Genomic DNA, 20,202 nt, shown 5'->3' with positions numbered 1-20,202 from the left:
CCAATTAAGCGTCTTGATCTATCTCTATAGATCTTTATTCCTAATATGTAAGCAGCTTCACCGAGGTCTTTCATTGAAAAACTCTTATTCAAGTATCCCTTTATGCTATCCAGAAATTCTATATCATTTCCAATCAGTAATATGTCATCCACATATAATATCAGAAATGCTACAGAGCTCCCACTCACTTTCTTGTAAATACAGACTTCTCCGAAAGTCTGTATAAAACCAAATGCTTTGATCACACTATCAAAGCGTTTATTCCAACTCCGGGAGGTTTGCACCAGTCCATAAATGGATTGCTAGAGCTTGCACACTTTGTGAGCTCCCTTTGGATCGACAAAACCTTCCGGTTGCATCATATACAACTCTTCTTCCAGAAATCCATTTAGGAATGCAGTTTTGACATCCATCTGCCAAATTTCATAATCATAAAATGCGGCAATTGCTAACATGATTCGGACAGACTTAAGCATCGCTACGGGTGAGAAGGTCTCATCGTAGTCAACCCCTTGAACTTGTCGAAAACCTTTTGCGACAAGTCGAGCTTTGAAGACAGTAATATTACCGTCAGCGTCAGTCTTCTTCTTGAAGATCCATTTATTCTCAATTGCTTGCCGATCATCGGGCAAGTCAACCAAAGTCCATACTTTGTTTTCATACATGGATCCCATCTCAGATTTCATGGCTTCAAGCCATTTCGCGGAATCTGGGCTCACCATCGCTTCTTCATAGTTCGTAGGTTCATCATGATCTAGTAGCATGATTTCCAGAACAGGATTACCGTACCACTCTGGTGCGGATCTTACTCTGGTTGACCTACGAGGCTCAGTAGTAACTTGATCTGAAATTTCATGATCATCATCATTAAATTCCTCACCAATTGGTGTAGGTGTCGCAGAAACCGATTTCTGTGATGAACTACTTTCCAACAAGGGAGCAGGTACAGTTACCTCATCAAGTTCTACTTTCCTGCCACTCACTTCTTTCGAGAGAAACTCCTTCTCTAGAAAGGATCCATTCTTAGCAACGAATGTCTTGCCTTCGGATCTGTGATAGAAGGTGTACCCAACAGTCTCCTTTGGGTATCCTATGAAGACACATTTCTCCGATTTGGGTTCGAGTTTATCAGGTTGAAGCTTTTTCACATAAGCATCGCAGCCCCAAACTTTAAGAAACGATAACTTTGGTTTCTTGCCAAACCATAGTTCATAAGGCGTCGTCTCAACGGATTTTGATGGTGCCCTATTTAACGTGAATGCGGCCGTCTCTAAAGCATAACCCCAAAACGATAGCCGTAAATCAGTAAGAGACATCATAGATAGCACCATATCTAGTAAAGTACGATTACGACGTTCGGACACACCATTACGCTGTGGTGTTCCGGGTGGCGTGAGTTGCGAAACTATTCCGTATTGTTTCAAATGTACACCAAGCTCGTAACTCAAATATTCTCCTCCACGATCAGATCATAGAAACTTTATTTTCTTGTTACGATGATTTTCAACTTCACTCTGAAATTCTTTGAACTTTTCAAATGTTTCAGACTTATGTTTCATTAAGTAGATATAACCATATCTGCTTAAGTCATCTGTGAAGGTAAGAAAATAACGATATCCGCCACGAGCCTCAATATTCATTGGACCACATACATCTGTATGTATGATTTCCAACAAATCTATTGCTCTCTCCATAGTACCGGAGAACGGTGTTTTAGTCATCTTGCCCATGAGGCACGGTTCGCAAGTACCAAGTGATTCATAATAAAGTGGTTCCAAAAGTCCATCAGTATGGACTTTCTTCATGCGCTTTACACCGATATGACCTAAACGGCAGTGCCACAAATAAGTTGCACTATCATTATCAATTCTGCATCTTTTGGTTTCAACATTATGAATATGTGTATCACTACTATCGAGATTCATCAGAAATAGACCACTCTTTAAGGGTGCATGACCATAAAAGATATTACTCATATAAATAGAACAACCATTATTCTCTGATTTAAATGAATAACCGTCTTGCATCAAACAAGATCCAGATATAATGTTCATGCTCAAAGCTGGCACCAAATAACAATTATTTAGGTCTAATACTAATCCCGAAGGTAGATGTAGCGGTAGCGTGCCGACTGCGATCACATCGACTTTGGAACCATTTCCCACGCGCATCGTCACCTCGTCCTTTGCCAGTGTTCGCTTAATCCGTAGTCCCTGTTTCGAGTTGCAAATTTCAGGCTTAGGTCCAGACTTGGGTTTCTTCTCTTGAGCAGCAACTTGCTTGCTGTTCTTCTTGAAGTTCCCCTTCTTCCCTTTGCCCTTTTTCTTGAAACTAGTGGTCTTGTTGACCATCAACACTTGATGCTCCTTTTTGATTTCTACCTCCGCAGCTTTCAGCATTGCGAAGAGCTCAGGAATAGTCTTATTCATCCTTGCATATTATAGTTCATCACGAAGCTCTTGTAGCTTGGTGGCAGTGATTGGAGAATTCTGTCAATGACGCAATCATCTGGAAGATTGACTCCCATCTGAATCAAGTGATTATTATACCCAGACATTTTGAGTATATGCTCACTGACAGAACTGTTCTCCTCCATCTTGCAGCTATAGAACTTATTGGAGCCTTCATATCTCTCAATCCGGACATTTGCTTGAAATATTAACTTCAACTCCTGGAACATCTCATATGCTCCATGACGTTCAAAACGTCGTTGAAGTCCCGATTCTAAGCCGTAAGCATGGCACACTGAACTATCGAGTAGTCATCAGCTTTGCTCTGCCAGACGTTCATAACATCTGGTGTTGCTCCAGCAGCAGGCCTGGCACCCAGCAGTGCTTCCAGGACGTAATTCTTCTGTGCAGCAATGAGGATAATCCTCAAGTTACGGACACAGTCCGTGTAATTGCTACCATCATCTTTCAACTTTGCTTTCTCAAGGAACGCATTAAAATTTAACGGAACAATAGCATGGGCCATCTATCTACAATCAAACATATATAAGCAAGATACTATCAGGTACTAAGTTCATGATAAATTTAAGTTCAATTAATCATATTACTTAAGAACTCCCACTTAGATAGACATCCCTCTAATCCTCTAAGTGATCACGTGATCCAAATCAACTAAACCATAACCGATCATCACGTGAAATGGATTAGTTTTCAATGGTGAACATCATTATGTTGATCATATCTACTATATGATTCACGCTCGACCTTTCGGTCTCCGTGTTCCGAGGCCATATCTGCATATGCTAGGCTCGTCAAGTTTAACCTGAGTATTCTGCGTGTGCAAAACTGGCTTGCACCCGTTGTAGATGGACGTAGAGCTTATCACACCCGATCATCACGTGGTGTCTGGGCACGACGAACTTTGGCAACGGTGCATACTCAAGGAGAACACTTCTTGATAATTTAGTGAGAGATCATCTTATAATGCTACCGTCAATCAAAGCAAGATAAGATGCATAAAAGATAAACATCACATGCAATCAATATAAGTGATATGATATGGCCATCATCATCTTGTGCTTGTGATCTCCATCTCCGAAGCACCGTCATGATCACCATCGTCACCGGCGCGACACCTTGATCTCCATCGTAGCATCGTTGTCGTCTCGCCAATCTTATGCTTCTACGACTATCGCTACCGCCTAGTGATAAAGTAAAGCATTACAGAGCGATTGCATTGCATAAAATAAAGCGACAACCATATGGCTCCTGCCAGTTGCCGATAACTCAGTTACAAAACATGATCATCTCATACAATAAAATTTAGCATCATGTCTTGACCATATCACATCACAACATGTCCTACAAAAACAAGTTAGACGTCCTCTACTTTGTTTGTTGCAAGTTTTACGTGGCTGCTACGGGCTTAAGTAAGAACCAATCTTACCTACGCATTAAAACCACAACGATAGTTTGTCAAGTTGATGTCGTTTTAACCTTCGCAAAGACCGGGCGTAGCCACACTCGGTTCAACTAAAGTTGGAGAAACTGACACCCGCCAGCCACCTGTGTGCAAAGCACGGCGGTAGAACCAGTCTCGCGTATGCGTACGCGTAATGTCAGTCCGGACCGCTTCATCCAACAATACCGCCGAACCAAAGTATGACATGCTGGTAGGCAGTATGACTTATATCGCGCACAACTCACTTGTGTTCTACACGTGCATATAACATCAAACCATAAAACCTGGCTCTGATACCACTGTTGGGGAACGTAGTAATTTCAAAAAATTTCCTACGCACACGCAAGATCATGGTGATGCATAGCAACGAGAGGGGAGAGTGTTGTCTATGTACCCTCGTAGACCGAAGCGGAAGCATTGATGCAACGTAGAGGAAGTAGTCGTACGTCTTCCCGGTCCAACCGATCCAAGCACCGTTACTCCGGCACCTCCGAGTTCTTGACGCACGTACAGCTCGATGACGCACCCCGGGCTCCGATCCAGCAAAGCTTTCGGGGAGGAGTTTCGTCAGCACGACGGCGTGGTGACGATCTTGATGTTTAACCGTCGCAGGGCTTCGCCTAAGCACCGCTACAATATGATCGAGGTGTAATATCGTGGAGGGGGGCACCGCACACGGCTAAGGAACGATCACGAAGATCAACTTGTGTGTCCTAGGGTGCCCCCTGCCGCCGTATATAAAGGAGCCAAGGGGGGTGCGGCCGGCCCTAGTAGGAGGCGCGCAGGAGGAGTCCTACTCCTACCGGGAGTAGGACTCCCCTCCCTTTCCTTGTCCAAGTAGGAGAGGGGAAGGAAGGGAGAGAGGAGAGGAAGGAAAGGGGGGGCGCCGCCCCTCCCTCCTTGTCCAATTCGGACTAGGGGGAGAGGGGGCGCGCGGCCTGCCCTGGCTGCCTTTCCTCTTCTCCACTTTAGGCCCATGAGGCCCATTAACCCCCCGGGGGGTTCCGGTAACCCCCCGGTTCTCCGGTTTTATCCGAAACTTCCCCGGAACACTTCCGGTGTCCGAATATAGCCGTCCAATATATCAATCGTTATGTCTCGACCATTTCGAGACTCCTCGTCATGTCCGTGATCACATCCGGACTCCGAACAACCTTCGGTACATCAAAACATAAACTCATAATAATAACTGTCATCGTAACCTTAAGCGTGCGGACCCTACGGGTTCGAGAACAATGTAGACATGACCGAGACACGTCTCCGGTCAATAACCAATAGCGGGACCTGGATGCCCATATTGGCTCCTACATATTCTACGAAGATCTTTATCGGTCAGACCGCATAACAACATACGTTGTTCCCTTTGTCATCGGTATGTTACTTGCCCGAGATTCGATCGTCGGTATCCAATACCTAGTTCAATCTCGTTACGCAAGTCTCTTTACTCGTTCCGTAATACATCATCTCACAACCAACATATTAGTTGTAATGCTTGCAAGGCTTATGTGATGTGTATTACCGAGAGGGCCCAGAGATACCTCTCCGACAATCGGAGTGACAAATCCTAATCTCGAAATACGTCAACCCAACATCTACCTTTGGAGACACCTGTAATGCTCCTTTATAATCACCCAGTTACGTTGTTGACGTTTGGTAGCACACAAAGTGTTCCTCCGGCACACGAGAGTTACATAATCTCATAGTCATAGGAACATGTATAAGTCATGAAGAAAGCAATAGCAACATACTAAACAATCGGGTGCTAAGCTAGTGGAATGGGTCATGTCAATCAGATCATTCAACTAATGATGTGATCCCGTTAATCAAATGACAACTCTTTGTCCATGGTTAGGAAACATAACCATCTTTGATTAACGAGCTAGTCAAGTAGAGGCATACTAGTGACACTTTGTTTGTCTATGTATTCACACATGTATTATGTTTCCGGTTAATACAATTCTAGCATGAATAATAAACATTTATCATGATATAAGGAAATAAACAATATCTTTATTATTGCCTCTAGGGCATATTTCCTTCAGTGTCCTCCTTCTCCGTCCTCGTCGATGTGGCGTTCCCTCCAACGCTGTTGAGGAGCAAGGTGTCCTTGTTCAGGAGGTAACTGGCAGTTCCTACCCTTGGTGGTGGCGTTAGTGTGCGTAACAGGATGGCCTGTCTGGAACAAGTGAAGAGGTATGCGGATGGCTGGTCTTCCTCGACGACGTTGACTGGTAGTTCCGGATCCGAGGTCTGGATGGCATGAGGACAACCCCAGGCCAACATGCCACAACGTTATGTGCCCTGCCGCGTGCGGAGGGCTTGGTCTTCGGTTCACAAAGCTTTGCTGGTGATGGTACCTATCTGGCTATGGCAATGATGGAGGCCTTTCTTCTCTTTCTCCGGCGAGCGTGTCGAAGGTGTTGGAGGCTGGAGATGGTTGACGGTTCCGGCTTGTGTTAGGAATCCTTGGGTCTGTATTTCTCTCGGCTCCGTTGTGCAATGGTTCCAGGCAAGATGTCATGTTCCCGTGTGTTTCATCATTTCCATGTATATGTGTTCTCCTGTAATCTTGCTTTGTTTTAGTGGAATGCATGGTTACCTTAAAAAAAACACCTGCTACACACACTCGTAACTCGCTGACCCACACAACATGCTATGTAGTTACACACATGGGTCCAGGCCCAACACCAGCTTGACATGCTTAGTTTTGATTCACAGTGCATTTTTCAGATGATTTTTCACGTTGTGTTTGGGTGTCAAAGAAAGGTTCATCTCTTCCATCCTCCCAGTTTTCTTTTCTGACAGTACATCCTGTTTTGCCATGTTGACTCACATGCAACAGCGGCCGTCCGCACCAGGGAAAACACACGCAAACTAAGTAATAAATGCACATTTGGTGCTATTCCTTCTAAAAATGGTACCTACAACAACTTATTTATAAGGAAATAAAAAGAGAAGTCCTTTGAGGTGCCTCTAAATATTCATAGAAGTCCCCCGCCCTAACCCTCCTTGGGCACTCCCGCGGGCGACAGAGGAGGCTTCTCCCCGCCGCCGGCCCCCTCTCCTCCTCCTCTTCCCTCGCCGCCGCCCGGGCGCGCCGGCGGGCGTAGCCTGCCTGGCGTGGGCGGCGACGGGGAGCCTTCTCCTCCTCACGTGGTGAGGTCGACGTGGGTCGGTCTGGCTCGGCCAGCGCGTGGCGCTATGCGGGGCGCAGCGGCGGCGCTGGATGTCACGGCGGTGGCGTGGAGGGCTGCGGGCGGGCGGGCTCGAGCGGCTGCGCGCTGTGGTGGTTGGCGCCGGGTGGATGCGTGCCGGCCGGATCCAGCGCTGGGATCCCGGCCGACGGCGCGAGACGGGGTCAGCGGCCCGCGGGCGGCCGCCTTGCAGTGGTTGGTGGTGACGGCGGCGCAGTGGTGGTGGTGGTGGTTCGTGCCGGTGGTGGCGTTGGCGGCGGTGTGGGCTTCGGCTAACCATGCGTGCGGCGGCCGTTGGCGGGGAGGGTGGTGGCGCTGGCTCGGGACTGCCCCTCGTGGTCCCGACATGGATGTGGGATGCCACGGCGTGGTGGTGGCCCATGGTGGTGGTCTGGATCGTTTCACGGCGGCGGCTGGAGCTCTTCGGCGTCTGCCTGTCGGTGAGCACCCTTGTTGACCTTCGATTCCTCTTCCCGTCGTTCGGGCGCTACTTTCATCGGAGGATTGGCCCTATCTCAGCGGCGTCCACCGCCCGTCTCACGCCCGGCTGCGGGTCAGAGCTCGTCCCGCGCCCGGCTGCGGGTCAGAGCTCGTCCCGCGCCCGGCAACTGGACCGGTCTCGTCTCGCGCCTGGCAGCAGGACCAAGCTTGTCTTGCGCCCAAGACCTGACTTGTCTCGCTCCCGACGGTAGGACCGAGCTCGTCTCGTGCCCGGCGGCAGGGCGGGTCGATGGTGGCCAGTTTTGGCCCGCCTATTGGCTCTGACGTTGGGGACAGCTCAGGGGTGCAAAAGGTGGTTCCTTTCCACTCGTCTCTTTGGTTGAGGTAGTGGTGGATGGCGGGTGAGGTGGCGTCAAGGTCCTGGATGCCGGGGGCAGCGGCCCTGGTGGTGGTGTCGCGGTGCTCCTGGGCAAAACCCGTGGCTTGGTGCTACCTGGTGGCCATGGCCGTGTGGGCGGCGTGGTAGCCATGGTGTAGCGTTTGGTGACGGAATATCGGCCGGGGTGAAAACATGCTCTATCTTCGGACGAACTGGCAGCGGCGAAGCTCGTTCCCTTCTTGAAGGCGTCACCGCAGCTCTCACCGCCCGCCGTGTTGCTCCGGGGGAAACTCTGATCCTTGGGTCGGGCGGTGGCGGCGCTTCGATGTCGTAACCTTCCTAAAGGCACCGCCTTGGAGCCCACGGTGCGTCGTATGTAGCTTATTCTCTTCGTGTTGGCGTTTTCACGATTCAGACCCCCGGTGGCTCTTGTAGTGCTAGGGGTGATGTTGCTGCGCTCAGCGCCTATGTATCCTGCCTTGGGTGTGTGCGAGTGTTTTGATGGCATGTATTGTACTAGGTTGTTGATGATCTCTGCTTTATATATAAAGCGGGGCGAAAGCCTTTTTCGGTAATATTCATAGAAAAACGATAATATTAGTTGTGCGGGTCTGCCCTAAACTTTCTAAAAGCCCCCTCTTAGCACCGAGACTCGTGATCTCACTATCCTCCAAAAATCTAGGCATTTGTAGACCTTGAAATATAGGACTTGGCTAAACAACCTTGTCCTTCTTTTTCTAGACATTCTCCCTTCTATTGCATAAAAAAAGACTTGAAAGACATGAACCAGTGCAAGCGCAAGAAAAGTCACTCATCCGAGTTCAATTCTGAGTCCGAGTCTGAGTCAACTTGGTCAGGCGACGACACAATAGAAAACCGTTCTCCATTAGTGATAGGATAATAAGCTACAAAAGAAAAAATAGCATTGTCAAAGAGAAGGTCGTGTATCCATTCAGATTGTCAACAGCAGAAATGCAAATATGGTTCAATATACATTCAGACATAATATAAGGCACCTCTAAGCAACGTTAAGTGCAAACAAGAAGTCAAACATGGATGCTTTGGCATGTAAAAAGGCAACCCATTGGCCTAAAAACAATGAATGTTGTACATTCGACTTCTCCAAAATCATGAACTGCATTGTACTTTTATAGTGCGATATTCAAAACATCTTGTGGATGTAAAATATGATTGCACAATAGGTAAAAGTGTATCTACAAAAAACTGGGTGCAGATAACTTGAGATTCATAGTTGAAAATCCAAATCAAATATAGATGGGACTACATTGTTAAAAGAGCTATGTATACCTCGTTCAACTACTTCTTGATGATCAGATACATTTACAGTCAAATGGTTTTTCCTCCAGAGACAGTTGGCCGTGTGAAATACACGCACCTATAGAGTTAGTGCGACTATTTCTTAGTGCTAATATTTGGAAAAATATTGTTTCATATGAAGAGATGGACAACACTGGTTGAGCAAAGCATAAATTTAAACACAAAATCAAACTTACAGAAACACCCAATTTGGCATTAGTGTCATTTCCTACAGCAAAACTGCTCATTGATATGCTTAGCAACTTGTTTTCCAACTGATAATAGCAACAAAAAAGATAGAAATTACAAGAAGAAAAACAAAGGTAATAGGAAGTCCAATAGTTTCTTGGTTTTATTTAAAATCTAATAAGATCATAATATACATACCTCAATTGTGGTCGAAACGGGTTCTCCACCAATGTGTCCAATAATATCACCTACCCGGATTCCAACTTTCTCAGCATGAGATCCCATTGAAACCTAATATGTAATTGGTAACAATTAATTAATTGATAACGTGTATGAGAATAGATGATGAAAATATAATTGTAGGTGCTATTCGCGAGGCAACTGGTAAAAAATCCAATTCATTCTATTTTACCAAGAGACATAACACCGGAGGGGAGGCATAAACTTTTTTTATTGGGGTGCGGCAGAAGAATAGCGCCGCTTTGGGAGGAGGAATAAAAACAACAAACATTGGATTTAAATTCAGTGAGTGAGAGGGGAGTGAAAAAAGGGCAGCCTGGTGAATGTTGCCCCCGCTTGCGCGGGTCCAGGGAAGGGTCCGACCACTTGGGTCTATAGTATGCAACATTTTCTTACATGTCTGCAAGAGGCTATTTTCAGGACTCAAACCCGTGACCTCATGGTCACAAGGCAACAACTTTACCGCTGCGCCAAGGCTCCCATACATAATAGCAAGACAAAAGATAGGCAAAACAAAAAATTGTATACATGTTGAACAACAAGACCATCATCGATGTTTAGCTTGTGCCATATGTACTCGGCATGAGTGGGATGTAGATACTTGAGGGTCTTAAATTGCAACCCAAGGTGGGGCCGAGGGATGCACCTACAAAGTGATAACATAATTAAGTTCTAGCCATCGAAATATTATTGTTTTGATTAACTGAGTTATTTAAGTCAACAAAAGAAACATTGAATGAAATTTTATTTGCTCAATAACGATATAAAAAGTAGTAAAGCACTCAGAATTCGTCTCAATGATCAACAATTTTTCCCCTACAAAACAATTGTCGTGAAAAAGATCTTATAGTATTACAACATTGTTCCCTACCGCCCATATTCAAAGTTCCACCTCTGTTCTAGTGTAACTCAGACATGATTTTGTAAAATGAATACATAAACTTATCAAATATTATAAAGATAGAGCATGACAACAATCACATTTTTGAACTATCAAAACATATGCTTAATCTCTATTGATGAGGTCATACATGTAGTCCAACTACATACTACATGCACAAAAAAAGACAAAGAATGCATTAGCAAGAATTGTCATAAAACTGAGGAAGAATGTGTACCCGAAATTCCTCCACAAATCCATGCACCTATTCAAAATGAAAGAAGGAACAAAGGAGCCACTTTTACAACCGCTGATCATCCCTACAACCTTGCCATCAAAGTCAATGACCGGCTCTCCACCATCGTCACACTAAAATGTATGTATAAAAATGTTCTTATAATAAACAAAATAGTGTGAACGAATTACAAAATGAAGGTCAAACCTACATATAACTCAAACTTGCGAAATGATGCATATAACGCAAAACCTCACGCTTACCCTAGGTATGTACACGCCCTTTCCCCTCCGCACACTCTCACTTCTTTGTGTCTCCACCTCCTGTACACATGCTTTATTGAGTAAATAATTGGCGGGGCTTTTGTCTCACAGTAAATAGTTGAAAAAGAGTGAAATATCACAAAGTCACAATAATATTTTAGTATATTGTACCTCATATTTTTTATCTCGAGAAAAGCACATGCAATGGTGTCCGTCGTCTGGCTCCACCTTGCCATGCGTTATCCTTAGATTGAAATCTTCTTCTCTTCCGAGCCGCAAAGCCTCTTGACCAACATTGACCATGTCACCAAAAGAGGTTAATTGAACGCGTCCATCCACTGCAACCTTAAAGATTGCCAGGTCATAATGCTGCTGGTGATAGAGAAGGCGGCCATCCACAGTGGTGTCGTCGACTAAGTGAACCATAACCTGAAACAAAACATTGCATAAGTAAAGCGGGATTGTTATAGTAACTACAAAGCACTCGCATACAACATTTTTCTCATGATTACTTGATTAGTATTTAGTACTCACTAGAGCATCCGGATGATACTGGTAGCGGTCTTTGCGTCCCCAGTGGTCTTTGGGCAACGGCTTTTTGGCGCGGATCAGATGCGCGGTCGTCAGAACAACGCCGGTTCCGCTCCCCTCGTCCCACTCGATCCAAAAACCGGCGGACTGCGCCAGTGGCTCGCCACCTGGGATTCAAGCAGCTATGTATCAGCAAGGTTTTGTCCCAATTCTTAGCGATAGAGTCAGCATGTATAGCAGGTGTGGGGCACGTACCGAGAGAGGAGGAGAGGCGGAGGAGGGATCTGGCGGCGGAGAGCACGGCCTTCCTCCCGGAGTCAGGGACGGGGACGAGCCAAGCCGTTCGGAAGTATTGGCGCGTGGGCAGCAGCCTCTCCGTGCGATCTGGAGCAAGATGGCAATGATGAGAGACTGAGACGGACACAAGACACGGGAAGTGAGAGGGAGATAACCTCGTTTTTCAAGAAATTTGGTTTCGGCGCGCCGATAGGCGGCGGATATCGTCGGATGAGCCATGCCGAAGCGGTTTTTTAGCCGGTCGGGGATGTAGGGCACGCGGATCGGAGACGGGACCTCCAGCTCCTCCTCGTCGTCATCGTCGGCGTCTTCCTCCGTGTCCAGATTCGTCTTCATCTTCTTGGCCTCCCTATCCTCCTCCTGGTCGACGTCGTCGTCAGCGCGGGTCGCCTTGGACCGCTCCGGCGATCGGGTCACCGCAGTGTCCGCCGCCATTGAGATTTGAGAGGAGGATGCAGTAGCCGGCCGCCGCTACGTGATGATCGATTCGATCGGGCCAACAGTTATTCGCTAGCCAAATAAAAAAAATTAGGGTGCTAGCAAGAAAATGAAATATGGTTCTGTTTTTTTATACTATAAGTATATAAGTATATATAGGGTTCTGTTACCCGAGCGAGAATAGGGTGTATTATTTAGGAATTGGGACGTAGCGCTCACAGTCACAACTCACAACGGAGACGAGACCTCGAAGTCCTCATCGTCTTCCTCCGTCCCCGGATCGAGCTTAATCTTCTTGCTGCTCCTCCAGGGTCATGCACATGGCGGCGGTGCTGGTGCGTGCGTGCTGCAGCGGCGGACGGAGGCGCTGCTTGTCTGGAGCACGATGGCCGGAGCCTGAGGCTTCTAGGGGTTTATGCTTGGAATCGATAAGGGGCCGGTAGCCCACGGCCCATGTAGCTAGCAGGGAGTCTTTCTTCTATCTCACTCGCTCGTACGCGGCCCAGGCAGGCACACCGTGACTCCTCCTCGTCTAGTACTCCCTCCGTTCTTTTTTACTCCGCATATAAAATTTGTGTCGAGTCAAATTTAACAACTTTGACCAAATTATACAAAAGAAATATCAACATCTACAATACCAAATATACATAATATGAAACTACATTCCATAATGAATCTAAAGATATTCCTTTGGCCTTGTAAATGTTGATATTTTTTTCTATAAGTTTAGTTAAAATGGAGATACTTTAACTTTAGACAAAAGTTATATGCAGACTAAAAAAACAAAGGGAGTAATAACTTGTTGCGCTTCATGATTGAGAATGGAATAGTCTAAACTCTGAAGCTGGAAAATTTTGGATGTTCTATTTCTTTTTCCCTGGTCAGACGCATCCAGGAACAGAGCAAATCGTGAGCTAATGAAGACGTCGTTGTCGATGGTCGTGTTCCAGGAGCGACCTAACTGCTGCATGCCTAAAGAAGAATCCTTCTGGTGTGTACATAATATTTCGCTAAGTTTCAGTCTAAATCTGCCAACTTCTCTGTCTTATTTTAGTATTATCTCCAATTCATACTTTGCATATACAATGTTGTATAAAATCAGTGACAATTAATATGGATTGGAGGGAGTAGAAAAGTTGGCAATTAATTTATTTCAGTGATTCCATGGGCAGCGCAGGCACTCTAGCGTGTCTGCACATTGACAGATCATTCCATCCTGACTCTCCGGCGTTCCAATGAACTTGATCACGCGGATGGTGCACATTGAATCCACCTAATCAAGAAAAGGTCGTCGTAAGAGTGCCTATACATGGATTCGAGAAGATGTAGAGGAAAACAAAATTATACTATATAGTTCAGTATCGCCATGTCCTTTTCTCCTCGGGCCATACATGGATGTTTTGACAAGTTGTGTACGCAGCAGCTGAATAGTCGTCGGCCGTACGGCCGCCCGTACGCGCCCACGTCCGCATGTAGGCGCCCACGTCCCGCATGCACGCCCGCCCGCGTCCGCTGCGTACGCACGAGTGATTAAAAAAACGATCGGCGAACCCTATCTTCAAGACGCCTCACCCGCCTCCTCTCGCGCCGCCGCCGCCGCCACCATCTCCGGCAGTACCTGGCCGACGAAAAAAACGTACGCGCTGTGCACTACGCCGACAACCGTCTCGGTCGGGCAGACGCCTCCGCCGCCGGCAGGTCGTATCCGGCGACAACCGCCTCATGTCTGACGAAGGCAACGAGGTACGTGAGGCGCTGGCATAGTAATTTAAGAACGGATTTTAATTGAAAAGATGTTACGTGATGTTTGAATGGATATTTGATTATATATGAACGTGTATAGATTAAGGCTGAAATAGGATATGACGGTGATGATGGCGGTAGCGAGGACGGATCATTGTCATTGGATGAAGACGAACATGACGGCGAAAATTATATGAGTTTGGATGAGTCTTACAGTGGCAATGTAAGTGGTCTGCATGTTCTCAACCATATTAAATACAAGCATCCGCGATGACAATAACATGTTCGACTGTGAACAGATAGGAGGGGATGATGACAATGAGGATATGGATGTAGATGATTCATATGCTGAAAGCGGAAGCCATGTAGGTTTAGAATTATGTAGGTCATTTTAAAGTGAAATTAAATACGCATCAAGTCTTACATATCATATTTACAATTTGCGCAGATGGAAGTGGAAGGGTACTATCAGTGGAATGTTTTCGATGATGCCAATGATGAAAACGATATCGATGCATCTTATAATGACAGCTCGAGCAAAGTAGTAGAAAGTGAATACATATGATAGTCCTTATACAACTACTTACTGACATATACCGTTGTTTGTATTTTTTTCAGGAAGAGGATGGTGACGCGTGCGAAAACGATGATGATGCCGATGGTGATGAGTGCAATTTTGATACTGGGTACGATGAATACCAGCAAGAATCACTGGACAGGCATTGGACGGTGATGTCCACGACGTTTAGGACAAACGAGGAGGCATATGATTTCTATAACGACTATGCAAAAAAGTGAGGCTTCAGCATTAGGAGGGACAACTTGAAATATAGTAAGGGTATCGACGCACGTAGGTGGTTGAGGAGGTTTCTCTGTTCAAGGTCTGGGAAACGACAGGCCAAGTTTTGTACCATGGAAGGGAAGAAGCGCAGGCTGAGAGCGGAGACTCGGTGCTATTGTGAGGCCCATCTAACTGTGAAGGTTGACAGAGAGCGCTCCATTTGGTATGTCAGCAGTTTCAGCGATGATCATAGTCACACTCTTGCTAGACCAGATGAAGTTATATATCTTCGATCTCATAATCAGATAAAGGAATACCAGAAGCTCGAGATCTTAGCAATGGCAGGTGCTGGGCTCAAAAAACATTGGATTTATGACAACTTTGTTAGTAGGTATGGATCATATGCACTGGCTGGTTTCGGGAGGAGGAAGCTTTATAACATGTGTTATAGGGAGAAAACGAAGTTGCTAGCAAAGGGTGATGCGGACACTGTAATTGGTATCATGATGACGAGAAAGACAAGGGATCCAGACTTTTTCTTTGAGTACACTGTTGACGCAGAAGGAAAGCTGAAGAACATGTTCTGGTGTGATTCTCAGTCACGTCGGGATTACCTTGACTTTGGTGATGTAATCGTCTTCGACAGCACTTACAAGATGAATAGGTACGGAATGCCATTCATACCTTTTGTTGGTCTAAACAATCATCGTTGCACCACTGTGTTCGGTTGTGCAGTTGTGTCAGATGAGACGGAGGATACATACGTTTGGGTGTTGCATACCTTCTTAAGAGCTCATTGTCAGAAGAAGCCGAGGTCTGTAATTACTGACGGAGACGCAGCCATGATAAGGGCCGTCAGGAAGGTCCTTACTGACGTGTGGCATCGACTTTGTTCGTGGCATATTAAGAAAAACATGCAGAAACACCTCCACCACAAGTCCCTTAAGGAGTTCAGGTCTCTTATTTATTATGCCACTACACATGATGAGTTTGAGGCGAGATGGGCAGCTTTTAGAGCTAAATGGGAGTCGGAGAAAACTGAAACATGGTTGCGTAGGATGTACCGGAAGAAAAGGCTTTGGGCTGCGTCATATCTCACCGGTGGGTTCTTCCTTGGTATGCGGAGTAACCAGAGGAGCGAGAGTCTGAACTCTTGCCTTCATATGCATCTTGACTCTGGCATGACAATTGTTGATATGGTTGTGCATTATGAGAACTGCATTGTTCGGCTCCGTGAGAACGAGTCACACGACGACTGCCTGTCCACACAGACACTCCCTGTAGCAGTACTCGACGACTTCAAATGCATTGAAAAAGCCGCTGCCCGTGACTTCACTGCGGTGAACTTTTACCTCTTGCAGAAAGAAATGAAGAAGGCAGCGGATCTTGAGATCATAGATAGACTGAGTGGAGCCGTCAGTAGGAGATTCATAGTGGCATGGAAAAATAACAGGCAACTAAGATTCAAAGTGGACTATACACCTAGTAATTCAGAAGAAACAGTGAAGTGCAGTTGTGATAGTATGAAACGTAAAGGTCTTCCATGCAAGCATGTTCTTTATGTTTTAGCCAGGTTGAATGTGCAGGACTTACCTAGGTGCTTAGTGCTGCGAAGATTCAGCAAGAATGCTAGAGGTGGACTGCCCGTGAAACGCACTAGCGATCTCTTCGCATGGGGATGGGAAGGTACTGAGGAAAGAACTAAGTACAGTGAGTTGACTATTTTGTCTGCGGAAGCAAATCACGCGGCATGTCATAAACCATTTTTATTTGATAAACTGAAGGCTGCTCTGGAGGATGTGATAGTAAATAAGGATGTTCAGGAGGAAGATTATGTGAGACAGCATACAGTTGCACATGATGATGCTTTTGTGCCGAATCAAAATCATGTTTTTGTTGGTGATCTAGAAAAAATCAATAAGAAAGGAGCACCGAAAGGGCAGAATAACAAAGGCCGTGGTAAGGAACCTGGCGTGACTACAAATGGTAGACCCAAAGGTTTTGATGAGAAACCTGTACGTCTATGCGGTTTATGCAGAGGAAAAGATCATTTCAAAAACAATTGTCCTCAGAATCCAAAGTATGTGCACACCATTTCATTAACGTTCTTTTCTTATTTAATTAATACTTTACAAAATTTTGACGTATATTACAATCTTTCTATGCAGGAACATGGCATGATGATCATAGCAAAGAAATGTTTGAATAAAAAGAACAACTTCTGATTACAGTTGACGATTTATTTGGTTGTCTTAAAGAATAGTATTTACATATTTGTTTCGTTACATTGATACGGGAGACTTGTAATCGGTGTTTAATTATGTCATATTTGTTGGCACTATACTCGTTGTTCTTAATATGATATGCGATATACAAATTTTACGTTATAATATGATATGCGTTATATAAATTTAACATGATATGTATTATATATATATATATTTGTACAAATATATGATTTTGTGAATAAATCATGCATGCTGGGCGATCGGAGGCGCTGTACAGCCGCCGGTTGCTTTAATTTAAAAAAATAACGTTAACAGGCGCCAGTAGGCGCCGCGGACGGCGATCCCGAGGCGCTGCACAGCCGCCAGTAGGCGCCGCAGGGGCGATCCCGAGGCTGACGCCGCCCTCGGGCGCAGAGGGGCACACGCGGGACGATGTAGAATCAGCCTCGATGCCGGCAACGGCCAACCCTGGGGCGACGCGCGGCGCGCGCCCGCTGCCAGATGACGCGGCCCACGTGCGCCATGTAGCGGCAAACGTGCGGCACGGGCGGCGCTCGCCTCTGAGATATCGTCATCATATATCATCGGAGTATTTTAAAACCCCAACTCGTATATTTGTGAGAACTCATTGAACATAAATTATAAATTAAATAGTAAAATAAGAAATGATAAAGTGTATTTTTAATAAATTTGCCAGGTAATATAAACTTGACATGCTAAAAATATTTGAAACTTGCATAAAAAAAATAAAGCATCCACACGTAATTCTCAGTCATGAACAAATAATATTTCGACAATCACGTAGAATTGTCGTATGATATTTTAATTTTTGTTTACTCTTCGCAAGTCGAATTACTTTGTTCTTCATTTCTGTAAGCTTATTTTCGGGGGACATAATAATTCCAGTTATCATTCTTTCTCTCGAACTATCAATAGATTCCTGAAAAGTAATAAAAATAATATTATTTTCATCACTTATATATGATATAATGTATTAATTTTTCATACTTAAAATGTACCCACCTGAGAAATAGGAGTAATAAATTTTTCTCCGTCCCAGTATTGAAAACAACGAAGGACGAACAGTCCACATGAGTTCCTGTGTTAAAAAAACATAAGTGCAATTTTGAAAGCACGTTAAGTAACATAGCACTTGACCAATTAATGTATTTAAAAAGCACATGCTACATGTAACTCACCCATCTTCTTGTTGAGGCATGTTGTAGGGGACTATAGGCCATGCGGACACATCCGGAAACGACATAATAACACTGTCATTTGCATCTTGAATATCTCCTGCAAGCTGCTCTCTCTGACAAAAAAATATGAACACGTTGACTACATACGGTAAACAAATTATATCGTTAATTGTACACACATGAATACGAAACTTACAAAATTTTCAACGAATTTCCTGGTAGCTTCAGAGATATTTACTTCCCCCCTCAAAGAATCAAGAATTTGGAACTCTTTCTTTCTAGTGTGCAAAACACATGTAATCCAATGGTTTTATCCTTATTTAAAGCAAAATAAGCCTATTTCATAACTTAAATATTGTTAGTAAGCTCGGCTTTCACATAAGATAGTAATGAAAATACAATTCTGCAATACAAACGATACCTTTGGTTTTGCAAAATATTCTGTCATGCATCTGTTGAGAGGTTCATTTGCATGTGCTAAACCTTCTGGATCGTCTACCGACTTCCCGCGTCTTACTGACTTTGACCGAGTGTTCAGTAACTAGTAAGATCTATATGTGGGTACAATATACCTGTCTTTGACGATACTTGAATCCGATATGTACGTCGCATAAGCGTCAATTACCTGAAATAAATGAGTAAATTTAAGATGTATGCAATATACTTAACGCATGACATAAGCATGACAATAAAAATACATACATCACCGGATATCCATGCATGGTTAAGTATCTGGCAAACTCGGTCCGCAGAAAGTCCTTCATCTTTACCGTTGTTGAATATTTCATGGTTCTTATGTTTTGGTGAGTGCTCGTACGCTTTCACGTACTGCACAGCGGCACACACCATATCATCCACAGAATGATCAAATTGAGGGGTTGTTTCATTAAACAGTTCTACAACACAAGTCAATAAAGTTAAAGTACAAATTTATACTACATTATTTCCAAAAATATATTCATAGCATGTTTAACTTACTCGTTTTCGTGGAACGTTTCGCACGTTTTCTCGGAGTCTTTTTAACATAAGGAGATTTCGTGTACTTTGACGCACACCGCTTTTGCTTCGCTGGAATCACCACCTTCTTCTCTTCTACCTCGCTATTACCATCTAACAAGGCCTGTGACACTTCTTGCTTATTTTGAGGGACTTTCCATCTTCTAGCTTCTATTTTATCGGTTTTTAGAGATGATGCTTCTTTTTTTTCTGACTGCTCCGGGACATCTATAGGATCCTCCTTCTCATCTTTAAAGCTACTCAAGTGACCAGTACTGAATTTGAACGAATCCCCTTCTTCAGAATCCAAATCATAATTCCCACTGCCATTTCGGCCATTAGGTGTGTGTTTGTCATCATACTGAATTTTTTTTTAGGATACTTGTTTTCATACCTAGACTCACTATTCTGTCCATACAGATTTTCTTCCTCCTCTGCAATTGTGACCGGTTTGTACCGTACACCTGTTTTATTCATTTTCTCTAACACTCTCTGCAAAAGTAAGCTCAGTCACATGTTATATCTTTTTATTAATTTATCGAGTTTAATAAAGTGCATACCAGAGTTGTTACATTTTTACCTGTGCGCATAACTCCGGCATATGAAACAATTCCTTACGAATTTCCTTCATATCATTCATAACCCGGTCCATAAAAGGCATTAGATTAGCAGGGACCTCGGACACATTGTCCACTTTTTTCTTTCCCGTAACGGATGACTTTCGGCTACTATGTTTCTTACTGCTTTTAGCTTGTTCATCTGCAAGTTTTTTCATTATATACTCCTTCGTAATGCAGTCATCAATCTGCAAAGTGAGTATGCAATGACAACATGAGTACATAACATTCTCAATGCATAATCAATGTATAAGTAAATAAGCATTATAATATTACCAATCCATGGCCACGACCATTTTCCAGGTCGTACTTGTCTCGTTTC

General features: G+C 44.5%; 1 protein-coding gene across 1 annotated transcript; it reads right to left on the bottom strand.

The window, feature by feature from the left end:
• Positions 1-8,733: 8,733 nt before the first annotated feature.
• Positions 8,734-13,809, bottom strand: LOC125506611. The gene is made up of 12 exons (XM_048671404.1): positions 13,708-13,809; positions 12,034-12,349; positions 11,837-11,965; positions 11,585-11,748; positions 11,222-11,479; positions 11,051-11,110; positions 10,791-10,921; positions 10,201-10,318; positions 9,631-9,723; positions 9,441-9,518; positions 9,235-9,322; positions 8,734-8,831 (listed from the first exon to the last, which is right to left on the bottom strand). Exons 1-12 carry the CDS (start codon positions 13,807-13,809, stop codon positions 8,734-8,736), a joined length of 1,635 nt encoding a protein of 544 aa, XP_048527361.1.
• Positions 13,810-20,202: the final 6,393 nt, after the last annotated feature.

The sequence above is a fragment of the Triticum urartu genome, chromosome 5 (assembly GCF_003073215.2).
Source record: "Triticum urartu cultivar G1812 chromosome 5, Tu2.1, whole genome shotgun sequence".
NCBI lineage: Eukaryota > Viridiplantae > Streptophyta > Magnoliopsida > Poales > Poaceae > Triticum > Triticum urartu.
The sequence above is the reverse complement of the archived record's forward strand: the minus strand, read 5'-3'. Positions and strand labels throughout refer to the sequence as shown.